Genomic DNA, 21,250 nt, shown 5'->3' with positions numbered 1-21,250 from the left:
TTATTGAAGACAAGGAAAGCATTTTCATTTTGTACTGTATCCAAAATGCTTTTGAAAAAATAATTGTACTTAAAATCCAAAATATTAAGTACAGAGATTTCTTTATGCATTTGTTGACAGCAGGAGTCTTGAAATAGTTTTTTTTCATCACCCAGGTTACAGCTATAATTTATTTCAGGGCAAAAAAGACAAAGCATATGCAGCTATTGTTACAATTGAATTCTGACTATTTTTCAGAGTACCGTATTGCATTATTCATTTAGAGCAGAAGTGACAAAACGTAAAAGATATGTGCCATCACATGAGCTAGTCAGTTAAAAATTGTACTGTAAAAGAAAGATTTTATGAAATTGGCTTCCAATATAAATTCAGTTCCTGGCAGCCAGATTCAATGGAAAATCGTGTGGGTTAGGATCATTAGTTTGCACTGCCATTAGAGTCCACGCCTGTGCACAGATCCAGTCCTAACTCCCTTGTAAATTTCATTGTGAGACGCTTTTTGAAAGAGAAGGTGGATTTTGCTTGAGTTTCCTTCTTGCTCCCCGTGCAGATGAATTCTCAGCTGGATGAACCTTCATGTTTTGAAAGTGATATTAGAGAGGAACTGAGTGAGGAGAAAATTGTGCAACAGTGACATTTTTTTATGACCGCTATTTAAAATGTCCCCTTCATAAATTATGCTAGCATTTTCAATTTGCAGTGTATTACAGATTTTCTGGTGAGAAACAAAAAGATGATCTTTGGATTTCAATACTGTCTGGATGAAGAAAAGGCTTGTTGGACCTGAGTCTGAACACAGACACACAGAGATTAAAATTCTTCCAACAGTGAGGCATCTGTTATTTTTTCTAGACATTGGTGGGCTAATGGGTAATCTGGGGGAGCCTGTTTTGGCAGGTGATCCGTGTAAGACAGACTTTAATTACTCCTAAATACAGCCATTATCATTTATAACTGACAGTTCAGTTTGAGCGCAGGCTGTACTGCTGGCTGGAGGAGACCCCTTTCAGTCCTAGGCAAGACCTGCGTACTCACTGAACAGTCATAAATGACTCATTTCTCAGAACTGCTTCTGTCAACAGAAATTTCTCCAAAACAATAGCTCCTTTTTTCCCTAGACTTGGCTCTTCCTGTCATTCCATTAAGTTGAGTTTTTCTTCCACGTGTGGCAAGTCCCTAGATTTCCTTTTCTCATGACCTGTCAGTGCCAGGCTCAAGATCGCCATGCTGTAAGGCCGCAGTCCTTTGGGCTCTTCTTGCTGCAGATGCATCCATGGTCTCTAACTTCCAGTTCTACACAGGTGCCACTCTGCAAAATGTGGGTCACCCCTCCTAATGTACCTCCCCTCCCAGGTAAAGGTTGTGAGGAGCTTTCTGTTGTGTATGGATTGCTGCATAAATTACATGGAGGAATAAATGGAAAAGTCTGAACCTTTCCCTGCTGTTCTGTAAGGAACACTTCCTTCACGGTATGGTATTGCTATGTTTAAGTGGAGTGAATTAGACATTCTGTTTATTTTCTTGAGGAACTGGTTCTGCATCAGCTATTCCTAAGAAACTTCAGCATTTTAGAAGCCGCAGAGGCAGGCACTTGAAGGAAGTGTGAAAATTAATACCCTTATTAAATACTGAATTTATGAATTATTGGCAACCTTAGGAGGGAAGGGGAGAAGATGTGAATCTAAGGGAAGTCAAAGAAAAGTGGTCGTGCAATCTGCATATGTTCCCCCAGGTCAGGAGCCTCTTCATCAAAAGGAACTAACAGGACAAGGGTGTTGTCCAAGGCCTGGGTCTCAGCTGGAAGAGCTGCATGCATGCTCTGACAACTATTTAGCTGGATGAAACACAGAGGGAACCTTCCAGAACTGAACCAAAGCACAGATGTGTGCAAGTCTTGATTTATTTTGATTCTGTGCACCTGCTTATAAAGCTGATAAGTGTTGTGTTAACTTTGCGCTTTAATGAAAGATGTTCATTCTTTTATTTAACTTTAGCATTTGTCTGTCAGTGATGCCAGGATACCTGGCTGACAACAGAGCTGCTTGCTCCCATGCAAGCATGGTCCTTTAGTATGGGCCCTGACTTCCACATGGGATGCCCAGCCCCCTGTATGAGACCTGGGAAAACCCAAGGTGCTGCTGTGTCAATTTGTGAGGTTCTTGCTTGGAGGAAATGTCTTTCCAGAGCTGACCAGTAGCCAGAATACTCCTCACCATTCCTGAATGCAGATTTCCTGTTAAACAGCTACTGGTCTCTATTTGTCAATAGATATGTACTGTGGGTATGCCTTAGAGTCAATACACTATTCTTACTGTCTTGAACATTGTCGTGGGTTAAGTGTTGGTTACTTTTGTTGTTAATGTTGGTGAAAATTCAAGGAGCGTATTTACTAGTTATTCATTTTGCATGGTTATGTGCAGGCAATATTAAATCCACCATAACGTAATATGCAAGCAAAAAGCAAAGGGCATTTCTTCAACTTCTCTGTCTTCTTGCAATAATGTTTTCATAACATAAGTGTGTGTGTTCATAACAAACCTGTCAAGTTCCCTCTGCCTCAGAAGTATAAAAAAATATGAATTATCTGCAAATACCTGTGGTAGCATTCAAAGAATGATGCATCTTTCCTTCTCAAAATATATGTTGCCAATGAAAGCATGTCTGGTATTAATGTACATGTTGCTTTTCAGCCCTGGAAAGGCATCAAGATTGTGCCCTTCTTCCCCCCAAGTGGAATGTAGCACAGAGCCTTTTCTTGGCTATTAACACAGTTGCCCTTCTTCGCACCTCTCTCTGGTTTCAGTTATCTTCTGTGGGAAGGGGCTTGTTCTGGGCAGAGTCAGGCTTGTGAGCTGTGGGCCACGTTCTCTTCTCACTTTAGGAATTTTTTGTAGACTTCCTCTGAATTGCTATGATAAGTGAGAAGGAGAACTGAAAATCTGCACATTTGGTAACTCAAGCAATGTATTGATTCTACCTAAGTTTCATATTGGTGCTTAGCACAGCACAGGGCTTTGAATGAATCTACGTAAAACAGACTTCCCAATTCCTTATTTTGTTTTGGTTTTGTTTTATGACAGATTGAAGCTGTTTATTACTTTGTGGTGGGTGACGTTCCAGCGGACACAAAGAAGCTACTCCTTGAGAAGGTTTCTGGTTGCCCCTGTCCAGTCAACACTGTATCTTTTAATGCCAGGGAAGACGAAACTGTTGTTTTTCTGAAGGAGCTGAGCCACTTGGCCTCTGGCAGGTATGACGAAGAAGGAGCAGTTTAAGATTTCAGCACTTCTGTTCTGCTGCTAGGAATTCTATCTGAAGATACCTGAATATTATCCCTGTTTTTCTCATGAGGAAAATGAGACAAACCAGCTCAGTAAGTGGTCTGGATAAACAACGGAAATAATCTAAGAGCTATAACTGAAGTACAGCATCTACTCAAACAGACCTTCTCTCTCCATCTATGTGCTTACTGGCTTGAAGAAGGTCCATTCCTTAGTTATATCCTGAATCATCTGTCATCTCCTCCTCTTTGAAAGTCTGAAAATTGTTTAGGAGAATGAGTGGCAACATAAAGTTTTCGTCATATTGCTCTGTACTTTGGTAATATCCACAGCCACCAGCAAAGGATGTAGAGTTTTTTTGGATCAAGTGTCATGCAAACATGTACTTGAAAGGTAATGCCTGTCCTAAATAGGCACTGCCTGGATCAACAGGAAATTGAAGTAGTGTTATCCATTAGGCCTTGTGTGAAACTGCAGTTCTACACCCTGCTTTTTCAGTGTGGTTGGTGGAAATTGATATATTCCATATGGTTGTTGGCTACTTTATCCTGGGAACCAGCTGTGTGGAGAGAGTCAGCCTTCATTAGAAAGGGATAATACAACTTTAATCTTGATCCTAATATCAAAATAAGGAAAACAAATGAATAAACAAAAAGAGCCACACTACCTAACTCTGGCTGAACAGCAAGAGGCCAATAGGAGCTGATAAGGTGTTTTTCTGCTTAACAGAAGTCACTATACAGTTACAGAGCTGTGAAATGCCTGCTGTAGCTTTGTTTCACTGTTGTTTGTGAAGAGTGGGAAGGTCTCCAACAGTAGAAATCTCCCAAATGACAGCAGAGCAATTGGTAAGATGGCAGCTGGTTAGCTCTTTCATAGCCGTCTGTGTTTAGAAGTAGCTTTTAAGAGGTGGAGTGTCTGCCAAAAGCCAAGACTGCAGGAAATTGTGTTTATTCTGATATGTGTTTAAATGAACTGTGGTAGCTCCATGATACCACATACATTATTGGTCACCACCTTTCATTTGGCAGTGTTTTTCCCTCCTTTATAAGAGGAAAATAAATGTTTCTTTCATGGCAGAAAAAGAGGCAAGAAGAGTTGTGACAAGGAGCTCTAAGGAATTGTTTTTCCTTATATGATTCCCGCTATCTTCCCTATTTTTTTTGCACTAATAATAGTATAGCTTTGGTGCAGAGGCCACAAATATCTTGCTGGTGGATATTTGCCAGTAAGTGTCTAAAAGATTGTCAGCTTCCTCATGGGAATTGTTAAGTTCATGGGTTTTTCTTGATTTAAGCCTGATTCTGGTGTGGTTCTGTTTTGGAAAGGCATCTTTTTCCTGCTCTGGGAGCTTGTCTGTTTTGAGAATGAGGGTAAATGAAGTCTGCTTGACTTCCTGATTGTGTGTCGATAGTGAAATAAATGTTCCTGTTGGGCTTTGAACTGGAAGGATAATCTAATTAAAAGGTGTTAGTATCCTCTCAGATATCTCGAATGACATGCTTGCTCAGCTGTTAGGAGCATTAATTAAAAACAAATTTCCAGATGATTGAAAAGGAATGTGCCTCAGAGTAAGTGATACCAAAATGAAAATACGTGCTTCAGGTAGAAACATTAAAAAGTACATACATGTATATAAAAGTTTGGTAACATTCATAATATTGTTGTAATTGAACATTTGATTATCTTGGACAGATAAGGAAATAATTCCAGTGTTGTGTGTTGCTACGATCTTGCGTATGTGACATTCACATTTAAGCTAGAAAAGTGTTTGCAAAGTTTACAGACTGATGAAACCCCATTTTTTTTACAGATTCCATGCTTTTGTTGAGAAGAATTACTATAGAGATGCTACTGGACCTGCACTAAAATGCGAAGAAGATGGGAAAGGTCTAATTGCCCGGAATTCCAGAAAATGGAAAGGGAGAATGCCGCTAGGTAGATCATTTTAAAACCAAATTGTATTTTTCAGTGAAATTTCAAGGTAACGATGTAATGTAGGAATTTGCTTAGTGTTAAATCAAAATAAACCTTCTGTAGGCATGGGCGGGGTGGGAACAAAGTTTGTAAGGTGGAAATGCTGTCAGCGGGAAGGAGAGGGAAAGGAAAAGAGAGAAGTGAGGTGAGTAGAGGATGTGCATGTGAGAATGAAAGACAAGTGAAAAAAGAATTAGGAGCAAGAACATTTATTTCAGAGAATAAAGATAAACACAGCAGAGCTAATGTCCTGGTGGTACTGTAGAAAGTAATGGCAGAAAGGGAGATGAAAGAGATACGAATGGCATCTGACACAACAGCCACATCAAGGAGACCTAGTTCATGGCTAATACCAAAGAATTAAACCCACATATGGTTGACTTCCTCCTCTCAAGCTTTGAATTTATCACAAAGACAGGCAGGCAGAGAGCACAGTAAAAAGAACTAGAGAGAAGGCGCAAAGTGAGAGGGAAAAGATGAAAAAAATGTGAGATGAAGAAACAGAAAGAAGCAGAGGAGAAGCAGAACCTCCATTTTACTGTGAGTGGAGCTGGACAGAAAGCTCTCAGCATGGTTCTTCTTAGTCACAGTGCTACTTACACTGGGAAAAGTCAGCCTTACTATTCAGTAGGACTGAACCAGTGTGAAGTGAGTCTGTGTATGTCAAGTCTGATATCTTTATCAGCAGGCTTTTTCAGTTGAAAAAAATGTTTTTTCTTAAGTATCAGCAGATGTAAGGCCTCTTTTATCTCCTGGCTCACATCCCTGTTACCTTAATCAAGTAACCTTAAGGAATCACGTCCTTTGTAATGTGCTTCCGACGGCCCCGTGGCCAAGTTACGCACTGCTTACACCAATGTGGTGGGTGGTAAAATGGCGTTTAATTAACCTCGTGAGTCCCTTATATAGGGCTCCTATTTCATCTAATACATATGCATTACTGAGCATGGGAAGACCTATCGCGTTACAGCACGAGATCTCGCTGATGCCTAATACAACATTTCCCCCTCCCCATGCTCAATAAAGTCATGTCCCGTTACAACGCGAACGCTAGTCCTAAACCTAATATATAAAAATGTTAGTCTCCATATAAATCTAAAATATATAAGTTATCTAAAAAGTGAGGTAGACAAGCTACAATTCATGCAGAGGTAGGTAGTGCAATGTCTAATAATATTAGTGGTTTTCTAATTATTATATCCAAGGCATCTTGGGTTTATACAGTTCCTTCTTCTTCTTAAAGCTTATCATATATCCGTTGGCACTCCATTTTGTCATTAAATATTCTTTCTATCATACGCTGTAAACAACCCTGGATACATTGAAACACACAAGGTAGGCAAATCATTAAAGCTAAGAAAACTAAAATCCCTATAATTAATACTTTAAGAAACTGTTTAAGCCATGGGCCAATATTACCAAATAGTCCATCCAGCCAGCTGCCGAATGCATCATCAATTGCAATTTTCTTGGTATGCTCTTGCATCCACTCCAACTTCTTATGAATTGAATCACTGTGGTCGCTCAGATTGAAGCAGCACATCCCTTCAAAGTCCTTGCATCCGTGCCCTTGGGCCAGTAGCAGAAAGTCTATCGCAGCTCTGTTCTGGAGAACAGCATGTCTGATGTTATTAATGTCCATCAGGAGTTCCGACAAGACCATTGTGGTGACATTAGCTTCTTTCGCAGACCAACAAGCCAATCTCTCAATTTCTCTCAGCGCCTGGGCTGCAGCTACTCCTGGGGCTAAGATTGACGCAAAGATTCTGGCTGTGGGACCCCACAACTGAACCTCATCCCCACAATCCCGATCCAGATTTTTTATTGATCGTTTCTGGCGTTGCACTCGAACCATGCTTTTCATAACATTAATCACCGCAGAATGATTGGGAGCCAACAGTGTCAATTTTCCCAAATAACACGGACCCCCAACTGGATTCTTTGGTATCCCTTGCCAAGCTCTATCCCCACATATCAAGAATATACCCTTAGGAAGAGCTTTGGCTGTACCATTGCTCCATAATCCTTCCCCAGTCAAAGGTTCCTTCCGAGCACAACAACCAGAGCATGCTAGATTGTCAGGACCCCAATAGCATGAGATATTATAGTTGGACCCGTTAGGATGACGTACCACATGCTTCTGATTGTAAGAGAGCCAATTCCCACCCTCCTTTATGCAATGGTCTGCAAATGCATTCTCGGAGCCATCCCCGGAACAAGGACGAGAGAATCCCTCCACCCTTTCAGCAGAAAAACCACAATATGCCCCTGACAACCTATATGTGTCATATCGAATGGGGTTAACTAAAGTGAAAGTTTCGGATCCAATTCTTCTCTGTAATGGTGTCCTATTCCCAAGCAGGCCCTGCCATACCTTATGATTAGACAATTGACCCGGTGTCTTAAAACCCGAAAAATATAGACATCTAACTGGACGTTCCCACTTCTGAGTTTTCTTATTCCATGTTACATTACCGACTGATTGGGATCCAAGCAGCTGCAACTCTGGTGGATCCCATGGTAGGGAGGTATTCAAAGATCTAATAAGGCATGCAGACATTCTGGCCCAATGAGTGAAGTTAGACTCAAACGCCTTCATAAAGAAAACTGTGCTCACTGCATCTTTCTCGCATTTGTTCTTTCGCACATATCCGTTAAACTCCTCTGGGTCCCACCTGGGTACACCAATAAGGCATGTACTAAACGGTGATGAGGCTGACTGTAAACTCAGGCAGAAATCTTTCTGCCCAGTTCGATTAGACCATGTGACCCAAATATTTTCTGGTTGTGACATGAGATGAGCACCCTCTCCCCCTGTAACAAACACAAATACATAAAAACACACAACAAGCGATACAACAAATGTCCTTCTCGTAGGTACAAGCAGTGGTTCTTTATCTGTTCCTTTCTTCTTTCCTGAAGAGTCACTTCGCGGTTGCGGCTGGCGGGTTCCCATCAACCATGCCTGAAAGGAAAGTCCAGCTTCCCGCAGGCTTGGCATTTTTCTCTAACCTTATACCGTCTCTCTGGAGCTGTACACTGGTTCTTGTAATGACCTATCTGGCCACATTTAAAGCAGGGGTTCTTAGATTGATTATTTTGTGCGGTCATAACCGAAAGCCATGCCTTTGTCAGGCCATCACTGGGCAATGGTGTTGCTTGTTGTTTGTCCAGCACATACTTAATAATTTCACCCGGAGTCTCCAGATCATCAGGAGCCGCCCGAATGATATCTCTAATATTCTGATGAGACTTTTGCTTAAGACAATCTTTTATAACGGAAGATAATGCTTCCTTAGGTAGTTCTGATCCTTCTACTGCCTGTATCAATCGATTGGCAAATTCAGAGAATGTTTCTGAGGGACCCTGCTTTATCTCTGACCACGGGGAAACAGGTTCTGCTTTTCTTACAAAGTTTCTAAAAGCAGTAGAAGCCGCCCCCGTGGAGGCAAGTAATTCTCCCGGACGGAGGAGCCTAAGCTGCTTCTCTGCAGATCCAGCCAGATCTGCATCCGTTCCTAAAAGCCTCATTAAACTAGTTTTCGGATCTCCCTCCTTCCCATTCGCTGGGTGGTTCGGATCACAAGCAGTCTGTGCTACAACAGCCTTAAGTTGTACCGTCCACTCCTCCTTCCACACAGTAAACTGTACTGGTTCAAGGACAACTCTCATAAGGCTTTCAATATCATATGGCAGTAGGGGACCCGGGGCCATAAGAGCCTCAAAGGTACTCATAGTCATCGGGGACCTCAAGCCCTTTTTCTCAATTGCCTCTATAAACCGAGTCACTGCTTTCGCTTCCAAAGGCACCCAAACTGGTCCTTTCTTCTGGACGACTATCGGAAACACCGCCCAGTCCCGTTCCTTAAGCCCCAACCCTCTCATTGATTCACGGATATCCGACCAATCGGTGGGCTTGCGAGAATCCTCTCGCTCCTCCCTCCTCCGGGGAGACGCGACCAATTGGGTGGGGGTAGGCGGAACCTTTCGTTCCTCCTCTTTTTCCTCCCCCTTCTGGGGAGGCGGGACCGACAGGGCAGGGGTAGGCATTTCCTTTCTTTCCGTCCCTCTCTCCTCCCCCTTCTGGGGAAACGGGACCGGCAGGGTGGGGGCAGGCAATTCCTTTCTCTCCACCCCTCTCTCCTCCCCCTCCTCGGGAGATAAGACAAACGGGGTGGGGATAGGCAATTTTCTTTCCTCCGCTTTTTTCTCACCCTTCTCGGGACGAGATCCCTCCTCCGGAGGTGGGTCTGGGGGTGGCTCAACGCCTCCACGGCGCGCCTCCCCACACGACTCTCCCTCCCTCGGACAAATTCCATCCCCCTCAGGCGAGTAAAAGCTTTGCAAAGAGGGGTATAGGCGGGGATAATATGGTGGCGCCTCCCCAGATGACACAACTTCCGCCTTCTCTTCCGGAGTTGTTTCGGGCGCGGCCATGGCCATTGTGAAAACGGCCGGCGTGGCCGGCGCCATTTTGGGTGCAGAGTCGCCGCCAGAAAGCGATTCCTCCGCACCCCCCGGGACCCCGGACGTCCCAGTATCCAGACCAAAAACCCCAGTCGCGATGGCCTGGACTTGTTTCTCCTCCTTAGCGGCTTTAAGAGCACCCAGGACCAAACCCCAGGTTTTTAACTCCTCCGCTTTATACTCGTGCATTGCTCTATGGAGCATGGCAGCGGTGAAAGAATCCCACCGCTCCGAATCGAGCAGATTACTAGGGGAGGGTAAAATCTGCGCCACCTCCAAACAGGAGATGACGGCAGCTATATCCTTCTTAGAAGGAACATTTCTAACGCAGTGAGTTTTACAAACTCGTGATACTACCTTAATGACGGAATCCATTGTTTTTTCTGGTGCGCGACACCGTACGTCCTTGCACCCTTTGTATATACTCGAGACCTGTAGTCCCGCAGTCTTCCACGGTCCTCGTTTTCTTACGACCGAACCGCAGGTAGAACATCAGCTGCTTCAATTTCCGCCCACCGAGGCGCTTCTACGGGATCTAACCGTAGGACTTGCGTCCGCCACGCAGTTAGCCGTCGCACACTACCCCCAGGACGTGCCTCAGAGAGGGCACCAAATGTTACCTTAATCAAGTAACCTTAAGGAATCACGTCCTTTGTAATGTGCTTCCGACGGCCCCGTGGCCAAGTTACGCACTGCTTACACCAATGTGGTGGGTGGTAAAATGGCGTTTAATTAACCTCGTGAGTCCCTTATATAGGGCTCCTATTTCATCTAATACATATGCATTACTGAGCATGGGAAGACCTATCGCGTTACAGCACGAGATCTCGCTGATGCCTAATACAACACATCCCCATTATACTGAGGGGCGTTAGTGTTACTTTCCTGTTAGCCTCTTTTTACTGCTAGGGAACCTATGACATAAGGTGAACTTAGTGACTCGCTGTTTTTAAATCTTGGACTAACTGTCCCATATTTTCTGGGTTGCAGTTCCTTGTGTACTAACCTGTCCTTCAGCATGACCGTGGTTATTCAGTATGAAAGAAACATAATGGGAGAGTTCGGGGGGCAGAAGTAAGAAAGCAAAAGTGTTTAGGAGCCAAAAGCAGAGTGTACTTCAGGGCCCTTCCTCTCACTTCATACTAATTCAGAGTGCTGTAATAATCTCCTTCAGTCTGCTCCAAGTGCTTCTTTTTCAGACCCCATTTGAGTGTGTGGGGGAAGCTGGCTTCCTCTTCCCCCAGGCACCAGCCTGTTTCAATAGATGGGCCTAGAGCTCCTGTATGACTGGAATTACTTCCTCATCACTGTTTCTGAAGTTGAAAGCTGAATAGCTTTAATCGCTCAAAAGGGCAGTAATCTCCTTGAAGTGCATTGTCTGTTTTGTCCTATTGCTATTATGGAGTAGAATTTACACATTAAAAAGGAACACAATTAGCTTTCTGCATTTACTGGGTATTATAACCACACTTGTGACATCACTGGCAGCCAATCAGAGCCTTTGGATCGTATGCAGAATCTGAAATCTTTTCAGAAAAGAAAATGTACAGGAGACATTATTGTGGCCCGTGCCTGATGTCTCGTATTTTAGAGACTCTTTCAAGGGTGCAGAAGATGATAATAATAAAATTGTTGATTACTCACTGATGTGTTCTGAAACTGGTTCTGGGGTGTGTGGCATAAACTATACAAGGAAATGAATAGAAAATGAACCAGAGATCTAATCTTCTAAATGTGATGTTTCTTGGAAAACAAAGGGTGGCACAGGAATATTCTGATTCCGTTTCTTTTTGTGCTGCAAATGCAACAGCTGGAAATTGAAACTCATCATTATGTTTTATGGGCTAGAAAAAAAACCCCAAAAACAACGTTTTAAGGAAATCTGATAGTTTTCTGGGTATCCACTGAATAACACTGTTTTGCAAATACAGGTAATCTTCATGCTCACTCTTTTTCATCTACTTAAACAAAGCAAGTCGGAAGAGAGCTATTTAAAATCTCAGATAAGAGTTAAATTCTCCCCTGTTTTGCATCTTGAGCAGTCATTTAGAAAGGAAGCGTGAGAAACTGCCAAATAGGACATACATATCTCATTGAATGAGTGCTTGAGATCAAATCAGGTATAAGCCAGTAAATAATTAAGGTGCTTATAGTGGCAGACTCAGTCCTACTTAATGCAGAAGAAATACTCTTACACAAAGCCTAATTTGGACCAATGTTATTCAGCAGTGATTTTCCTATTATCACTTCTGCCTATGTTCTTCTTCGTGTAGCTTCTTCGTTTGCTGCAGAATTAAGCAATGTTGTTGTGTAGCTGGAATTATAAGTGGAAGGGAGATGATGTTTCAGTTGGAGCTTGATGTCCTAGAGAGATGGTGGAAGCTGTGGTGAAGAAGGTTCTCCTTGAGAAGGGCCACAGTTGTGTTACAGGGTTGGATTAAGAGGAGGTAGATGCTAAAGAGGGCTTGAAAAGCAGCGGCGTTTTGATCTTGATCCTGAAACGTACAATGGCTCCTGAAGTGCAAACAATAGTACATCTCTGGTCAGTATTTCTCTGTGTGGTGAAGTAGATGAACTGTATGTGTAAAGAAAATGCCAGTGGACTGAAGTCAGGATTTGAGTTATTAGACATATCCAAAAAGAGACGTATTTTGGTATGACCAGTCTCTTGGAACAGCATACCGTTCCAGACTGTGTAGACTAATCTTCTTGATTAGCTTTGAGGTTTCAGAAAGCCAGGATAATGACTGTGTAGTAGCTACTTTGCCTATGAGCTGAAGCAAAGATAATTGCCTCTGCATTTTCCTCACTTGTGCTTTGTCCAGTCTTAGCAACCTAACCTTGGCCTGGCAACTCTCTTTGCTAATGTGTAAAGAGTGATGCAGATAGCTGCTCTGCAATACCACACAGGATACAAAGTTCATTTGCTTTGTCCGTTTGCCCAGAGGAAGGAGGGCAAGATGGGGACAGGGTGTCTGCTGCCTGCCTTTGTAGGTGCTCAGGCAGCTGTCCTTCTGTGCTCCTCTGCAGGCTTCCCCCTCCAAAAGTGCATTTTGACAGCCGGTTCTTGGAAGAACACTGCTGTCTTCTGCTGCCACGTAGAGGCTGAGGAAGGGACCAGCAGTGAAAAAATTGCTCCTGCCTTGCAGGCAGGCAAAGTTTACAACATATCTCACTCCATTACATCTGGGTTTTGCTTCCACAGCCTCAGTCAGATCATCAGAGTAATAAGAAAGACTTCTTTTCTTCATGATTTGCATCTGTGCTGGTATTTCCTTGACATTTCAAAGGCCCTGTCAGTTTCACAGGCTTCTTTTCGCATGGGCTTTTTTACTAAGCAGGTTTTGTACCTTGAATATGAAATGAAATGGGTTATAGTGACTCATCAAACCGGAAAAGTTTGTCTGCTGGGGAGGTAGGTGTGGAAAAGCTTCTTGCTTTAATATCACCTGATGGTATCAAATAACTGGGAAATGGAAATGAAGACGGTTCTGAGTTTCTGTGTATGTGTGTAATTGCCCATGCCTTTTCACTTGGATGCACCGTTTTGCTTCAGCTCACACAAGTCAGCACAGTGCTCCTGCCCTTTATCTCAGGCTCTCCTGCCTCCTGTCCCCATCTTCTTCCTTGTTTCCATGGCCTCTGTTCTCTGGGGCAGGGTGTCCTGTAGCAAAGCAGGCCATGTTTCACCTCAGCAGTGACAGTGGGAGCCAACTGAGCTAGCTGATGTTTCATGCAGGCTGGGGAAGGCAGAGGAGTGTTAAGGCTGCTTCCTTCATGCGTGTCCCCTGGGTCACCCTGCTGCCATCACTGCTTTGTGGCTTTTGAATTGGAACCTGCTGGCTGTTAAACCTCTAGCCAGCATAGCCAGGTGGTGGGCCCTTCTCCTTTGGGGATAACATGATGATTTAAGAGGTCTTTCATGAAGTGTGGGCATCTAAAGGTGTGCCAGGAGGCCTGGAACATCTGGAGACTGCCCCTCCACAGTGGTGGCTTCTGTCTGCTTTTCAGTTGGTGACCCCCAAAATAGCACAGCATTGAGGTGTGAGTTCAGGGAACGTAATGTTCAAAGAAAGGTTTGTGCTTTCTTCTTTCAGGGACAGGCTATGGGGTGAAAGGCACAGCTGGAGGGTGTGACCTGCTGTGTGTGTGTTTGTGTGTTGGGTTTGGGGCTGTTTGAAAAGGCATGACTTTTTTCTCCCACTTCTCCTCAGATGTGGAGGAAAAGGTGCAGGTAGAGATGGGAACAAAGATGGAGGTGGAGGTGAGCCTCCATTGTAGAGAAAGTAACTTTGCTTGCCACTGCTTACAGCCTGCTCTTCCAGCTGAGCCCACAAAAAGTTGTTGCCAGATAAAGGGTTTTCTAGGCAACTTGCTGTTTGCAGTGTGCAGCTGTTAATGCCTGCATTTGTCCTGTACAATATGCTCCATTAAACATATTTGCTTTGAAAGTGCATGCAGTTTTATTTTACTGGCCATGGGATTAATAAGGAATAAGATACTTTCTTGTGTAATACACATATCTTATCAGAGACAGTGCCAATAGTCCTGTAAATCTGAGTAGTCCATAGCATGAGCTTAAGAGGAAATGCAGAAACACAATAAAATCACCAATATTATTCTAAACATAGTTGAAAATTTCTTCTTGATTTCAGTATTTTCGAACATAATGATAAAAACCTTCATAAAATTAACTACGTTCATTGAATTTGTAAATTAATAACAGACTTTGATATTTATTTTTCCGCCTTTTATGTTGTGGAATGATCTGCGTTTCTCATGGCTTCTGTGATGCAGGAGATGCCAGTCTTTGTTGCAACAGAAACAGGTTTATTATGAAGTACAGGGAGGTCCCAGGAGATGGCAGTGTACAACAACACATTTCAAAATAGTTCTTGGAAATTAAAAGCGTTTCACAATTAAAATTGAGTTCTTATTTAGTAGAACATTCTAATTATTATTTCAGGGAAGTTTATCAAAGAACAAAATGATCAGGTTTGTTTGTTTACTGGTAGCCTGCTTTAACACACGAGTTTGCATGTCTTATCTTCTGCAGAGGGGAGTACCAATGAATATTAACTGGACCACTAGATGCTAAGATAAAGTTTGCCTTGTTCAGCATCTTCACGTGCAATTCAGTAGTAGGCTATGCTCTGCAATGGCTTGTAGTCTGCATTTGTGGTTAGGATAGCTCATGATTCAGTTCCTTTTGTATATATATATATGTATATATATCTACTTACTGTAATACACAACACAGTTTTTTTCTACATAGTCCTAGACTGAAATTTAAACTCAGTCTTGACACATTTTTAGTAGTATGTTATTTGGGTGTACATGGTGTTTCAATAATTGTACTCTACTAAATAAATACATGTTTTAATCTTTTAATCAAGGGAAGCAAATCTACTGGGATTAAGGAAATCTTGTGTCAACTCCAGCCTTGTTGTTTGTTTGTTTGTTAGCATTTAATCGTGGCTATCTGTTGAGATTTGTTAAGATGAAAATCAACGTATCTTACCAAAATTATATTACATACTCATATGGGAAAGAGAGATCAAATTTTAAAGGTATCTATATACTGTAGGAGATTGGATGTGTTGCAAATGTCTTCTCTTTAGATTTTCAGAGTTAGATCTAATATTTGGAGCTTGGTTTTGCAATGAAGTCCAGAGAACAACATGTGAATTTCTTTGTGGAATTTTCTTATTATTTGCAAACGTTAAAAAGGATTTCCTCCCATTGTGGGAACAGTCTGAGGCCAGCTATGTAGGTTCATTCTAGCAGGCTAAACACCTCTCATATTCTGATAGCTTTGAGCCCATTTTTGAATTCCATCTACAAACAGCACTTGGCATTTCAGTGGAACCCTCTGAACAAGGTGATGCAGTTATACCTGGATGACTCCATGATAATACAGAAGTTACAAAAAGCAGAAATTGGTACAAAATGTCAAGTTCTATCTGTTGTTCCTTTTGCAGTAGCTGGTGTTCGTGAAGATGTATTTTTGATCTGGAAAGAGTTGGAGGAAGCTAGGAGTACGCTGAGACAAGTTCAGAGAATTTTATCTGAATCTCATCAGCCGGATTCTGCAGGTCGTATCATTTATTTTTCTTTTAACAGTTATTGTATCCATGATCAATTTCTTTTATTTATGAATAGTTTTGATTACATGTTGATTTGAGGACAACTTTCTCTGAAATAACTATATGTAGGTTGTATTTACGCTTAGCAACCAAACATAGAGATACTTAAAACCCTGCATTGTTAACCCCTGTTTACTACTGCTTAAAAATTGCTAAATTTTAGCAGGTAAGGCTAAAACTTTCATTTTAAATTCATCAATGACTAACTTTAGTAATTATCTAGATTTCAAGATACTGAAGCTTCTTTTTTTTGTGTGTATGTGTGCTTTCTCTCTTTGCCTGGGCTGGTAAGTCTTTGATTTTGTTCTTAACTGTGCTGGGGAAAAACCCCATCATGATCTTCTGTGGGTAGCCTCGAGCTTGATAGCTAGTTTATTTTGCTGAAAGGAGTGTAATTTTGGTTTCTTATAGTTGAAGTCAGAGGACTGAAGCTGATACTGGATGAGTGCTCTGACAACCACTGCACTGAGCAACATGGAAGAAAATCCACATCTGTTTGTTAAACTAATAGTTTCCACCATTATGTTTGGCCTGGTATATGTTCCACTTGGAGTGAACCTTAGTGAGGACCAAGTGTGGCTGGTTTCCAAATCCCTGGAATGGAGAAACTACTCAGCCCTGATAGATGGAGGTGCTCTGAGCATGCTCTGCAGAACAGTGACACTGTGATAAGACTAGAGAGAACGGCCTCAAGTTGTGCCAGGGGAGGTTCAGGTTGGGTGTTAAGAAGCATTTCTTCTCTGAAGTGGTCAAGCACTAGAACAGGCTACCCAAGGAGGCTGTTGAGTCACCATCCCTGTAGGTGTTCAAGAAACATTTAGATATTGTACTGAGGGACAAGGTTTAGTGGTGAAATAATGGTGATAGGTGGACAGTTGGACTAGATTATCTTGGAGGCCTTTTCCAACCTTGGTGATTTTATCATTCAGCAATTCACTGGCAAGTTTATAATACTGAAAGCCTGGGAATCCATGAAGTCCAGAAAGCTTCAGTGTTGAATAGTAACTGAGTGACTGGTTTGTCAGGATCAGAGTTGTGGCTATCAGCAATTGTCATCTTCTGCATTAGCCCCTGGCTTTAGAATATTTACTTGATGACTGGTGGTATTTTTTAGTAAGTTGATATAAAGTTCAGGCTGAATTATCACATCTCATCAGTGATTTTGTGTAGCTCCAATATAGTTTATGTAGTGTAATTGCTTTTACTTTGACTGGGTGGAGGCTGGGGTCGGGCACCCTTTTCTGGACTACCTATTGAGGAACAATTTGTGCAGCTGGATGATCAGTCTCCTGAGCTCTTGGTATGTTGTGGTTGTGATGGTGAAGATTAGAAGCTGAGAGTTTTCTCTGCCTGAACTGGGTTTGAACATCTGACAGCTACATAAATCTGCAGGACTTAGTCTGCATAAATTCTTCTGCAAAGGCATAATACACTTCTTTGTACTGATAATAGCATCTTCTGGATTAGCAGGGCTTTCCTTATGTAGTTAAACTGTTCTATCATAACGCATATGAACAAAAGGACCACAATAAAGCTGCAAAGGCAGCCCTAATTTCAGTGTTTACTTAAGTGTGTTTGACTATACAGCTTTAATGTTCTTGTAGTGTATGCCTTCATACATAATAACTTCATAAACTGACTTAGAAGAAACAAAGTAACAGTGTGATTTATTTTGGCAGTTGTTCAGCGTTCTTCAACTTGACTGTTGCCCATTGATCCAAATAACTGCAGTACCTGCTTGTCTGTATTTCTTCCTGTTTTTGTCCTCTTGTTCCCTTTTTAAAATGCTCAGATGCAGAACAGATCATGATAATGATTGTGGTGTTCTGCAGGAGAGGAAAAAGAGAAAAAGAGGCAACTTTTCTGCTTACTATCTTGATAATGCTCTAGTTGCCCGAACTGAGATATGACTTTTTATGTAAAGCATGTGAAAGAAAGAAAATAACTATATCCTTTTTAAAATGGGGTGAGTGCATTTGTGACAGTTGCTGAGCTTGCTGTGTTAAGAACGACAGGCAATGAGAAAGCAAATGTTTCCACATGAATAGTCTCTGCCCTTGCACCTGGACTGATGCCGTCTGATCTCTGTAGGTTTTTTTTTGTTTAAATTAATATCTGTCTATATAGGTTTGTCTACAGGCTCAGGATCTCAATATGATTGTCACTAGCTGCATCTAAATAAACTGTTTATACTGCCTTGATCACTGACATCAATGCGTGAGAAAATACATTCACCCTACTGTAAGTCCTATCTATGAGTTATTTGGTTTAGGTGTATTTTATCAAGCTAGTGATGCAGAGTCCTTTATCCTCTTCCCTCTCTGATAAGTGAAAAAGGGAGAGCTGGCCTCCTCAGACGTGGAAAAGGCTGAGTTACTTAATGAGTCCTCTGTCTTCATGGCCAGTCAGGCTTCTCAAGCCACTTGGGTCTGTGAACTTCTTAGTGAGGGATGGGGGAGCAAAATCCCTCCAAGTCTATAAGTGGAGCAAGTCCAAGATCACCTCACGAGGCTGAATATGTACAAGTCAATGGGGCCAGATGAATTGCGTCCCAGGGTTCTGTAGGAGCTGACTGAGTTGGTTGCCAAGCCACTCTCTGTCATATTTGAAAAGTGGCTGTCAGGTGAAGTTCCCAGTGACTGCAAAAAGGAAAATATCACTCTTGTGTTCAAGTAGGGGATGAAGGAAGACTCTGCGAATTACAGGCAGGTGAGCCTCACCTCTGTGCCAGGAAGATCATGCAGTGGATCCTCCTGGAAGAGATGTTAAAGCACGTGCAAGAAGAAGTGATCTGAGACAGTGAGCATGGCTTCACCAAGGGCAGATCATGCCTAACCAGTCTGGTGGCCTTCTACTGTGGAGTGATACTGTCAGTGGATAAAAGAAGGACAACTGATATAATCTGCCTGGATTTGTATAAGGCCTTTGTCATGGTGCCATGTCACAGCCTTATCTCTAAATTGGAAAGGCACTGTTTTGAAGGCTGGACTGTTTGGTAGATAAGGAATTGTTTGAACGGTCATAGCCAAAGGGTGGTGGTCCACTGCTCTATGTCTAGGTGGAACCCGGTCTTAGGATTGGGTTCTTCAGCATCTTTTTCAACAACATAAACAGCAAATACTATAAACACAACAAAGTAAGTAATAAAGATGAGTCAGAAATATCCACTAACCCTAGAGCAGACAGTGCAAATGGAAGAAGTTCAGAGCAATGTGTAACCTTCAGGGAATTTAGCTGCCAAACCTTAGCAAGTCTCTGCTGATCATATCAGTTTAAACTTGACAAAAATTAGATGATAGGGATGTCAGAGGAGCACAGTTCTGCTATAGGTGACTGCCAAAAATAAAATATCTGCTCCGAATCTTGAAGATGTGAAAACTTCTGAACAGACCAAGTATGGAATATTGTCTGTGTGACAAAATTGTGTCTTCCTTCATCTTTTGACAAACATCTGAATTCTTCTAGTTAACCACGCTCTCTCTGTTTTTCTCCTCCATTAATCTAACAACCAACCTCAGGTAAATCTGTGACACAGAAAGTTTTAGTGCACAGTCAGAAAGGGGAAAAAAAGTGGAAACGGATAGTTACAGCTGATAATATAGTAGGCATTTCTAATAGCATCTTCTTATGCAGTCTATAATTCTGGATTTTAAGTTTGAGGAATATCTGGGCTTTTATTACTATTTAATTTTGTATTTTACTCAGAACTGATTTGGATCATTTTTCCAAGTTCTTCAAATTAGTTTTGCTGTCAGAATTAGAAATGATTGCCTAGACAACTAAGTCCATATTCAGACAATTAAATCAATGGCATAATCATTTTCGTTGATTTCAAAACTATGTGTTCATGGTTGTGTACAAAATTGAAACTGCTTAGGTGCCTATCAAGGAATTTAGGAGACAAATTTGATGGTTTTGACTCCAATATCATAGCCTGTTAAAAATTGCATATCTCAAATGAACCCTACTACACATGAGAGTTTTTTCATGATTTTCCTTTGTTAGGAACCAAAGCTGATCACCCATTAGAAGAGCATAAGTGTGACAAATATTTGAATTCTGAGAAGTGGTTGCAGAAGTACGGCTTGAAAGCTCAGAAGCTCACAGTGTATGATGCACTCGCTGATTGTACATTTCGCCATGCAGATGGAATTGTTGACATCAAAACTAAACCAGAGGATGAATCTTCACAAACTGATGCTGTGAGTAGCATTAGTTTTCCTTCACAGCCTGTGAATTGTTAGGTTTTTTTTTGTTTTGTTTTAAAACTTGAAATGTCTATTGATAGCTGAATTTATGATAAAATGTATGAACTCTTGTTACGTGCTTTTTTACTAAAGTCAGTTTATTAGTGGAATGAGACAAAGATAGTCATAAATTGTTTCAAAGGGCTACAGGAGTTTCTGCTGGTTTCTGCTGACTTGTTCTCGAAGCAAATTCCGTGACCACACTATTGTGTCCATTTCCTCACTTGATCATTTGTGATCTGCATGTACCTTTGAAGTCTGTTTACTAAATATTGTAGGACACGGCAAAAAAATGTGGCTTGGAACATGAAACCTGTTTTTGTTGGCTTTAGGAGACAAAGAAGAAGGTAATTCATGCTAAATACTGTGACAAGTTTGTACATACCTTCTGGAAAGATGGATCTGTAGTTCATGTATATGTTACTACAGAAAAGTATAAGCAGTATGAAGAGAAAATGAGGACTGCTCTCAGACAAGTGGAAGGAAGGTTAGTGTTCTGTCACATAAAGCATTTTCTGTTATTTTACATCGGTGTTAAAATTTTGACTTTTACTATTGTAATAAGCTGATGTAGCTGGTAAACTGCCAGTAGCAATATTAAGCCAGAAATTCGTTTGTGTGTAAGATTTCTTAGAAGCTATGTAAAGAAAACTGATAAGCTGTATCTTCTATTCTCTTTCTGAAATACAAAGATGAAAGTCAGTAAGTGCACTGTAGAAATGCTGCTGAAAGAGGCAAAAAGCATTGGAACTTATGGTACGTTGGAACAAAGCAGAGAACTTCCAGAATCATTCATACTGCATACCTAGGAATCCCTTGTGATATCTCTGGCACCAAGTAGAACAGATTTGTCTGTGTCCTTACTAATAATGCCTCTTTTGCAATCTTGTGTTGAAGGCAACAAGTTTGAACAGCCTAGGACATGAGCAAGCTATGAAGTAACATGTCTAATCAGGAGTTCAGTGCTCAAGCTAGCTCCATAGTTTGCTGTACAAGATATACTCTGAGGTTCTATAGGAAGGCTACAAAATAAATAAATAAATAAATAGCAGTTAGAAATTCTGATTGATCTGACCTGAAGATGCCCCAGGTCAAGTTGAATTGAGTCGTGACCCATTTCTGTTCTATTTGG

At 41.6% G+C, this 21,250-nt stretch overlaps 1 protein-coding gene across 1 annotated transcript in view; it reads left to right on the top strand.

The window, feature by feature from the left end:
* Positions 1 to 21,250, top strand: part of VWA3B (von Willebrand factor A domain containing 3B) — a 65,883-nt gene that overhangs the window by 10,030 nt on the left and 34,603 nt on the right. Inside the window, exons 6-10 of the mRNA XM_072340980.1 lie at positions 3,081 to 3,250; positions 5,095 to 5,219; positions 15,707 to 15,820; positions 19,877 to 20,073; positions 20,451 to 20,605. Of these exons, the coding sequence (XP_072197081.1) occupies positions 3,081 to 3,250; positions 5,095 to 5,219; positions 15,707 to 15,820; positions 19,877 to 20,073; positions 20,451 to 20,605 (761 nt within the window). The remainder of the gene's footprint in view (positions 1 to 3,080; positions 3,251 to 5,094; positions 5,220 to 15,706; positions 15,821 to 19,876; positions 20,074 to 20,450; positions 20,606 to 21,250) is intronic.

This window comes from Excalfactoria chinensis, chromosome 1 (assembly GCF_039878825.1).
Source record: "Excalfactoria chinensis isolate bCotChi1 chromosome 1, bCotChi1.hap2, whole genome shotgun sequence".
NCBI lineage: Eukaryota > Metazoa > Chordata > Aves > Galliformes > Phasianidae > Excalfactoria > Excalfactoria chinensis.
This window is presented reverse-complemented; position numbering and strand designations above follow the sequence as displayed.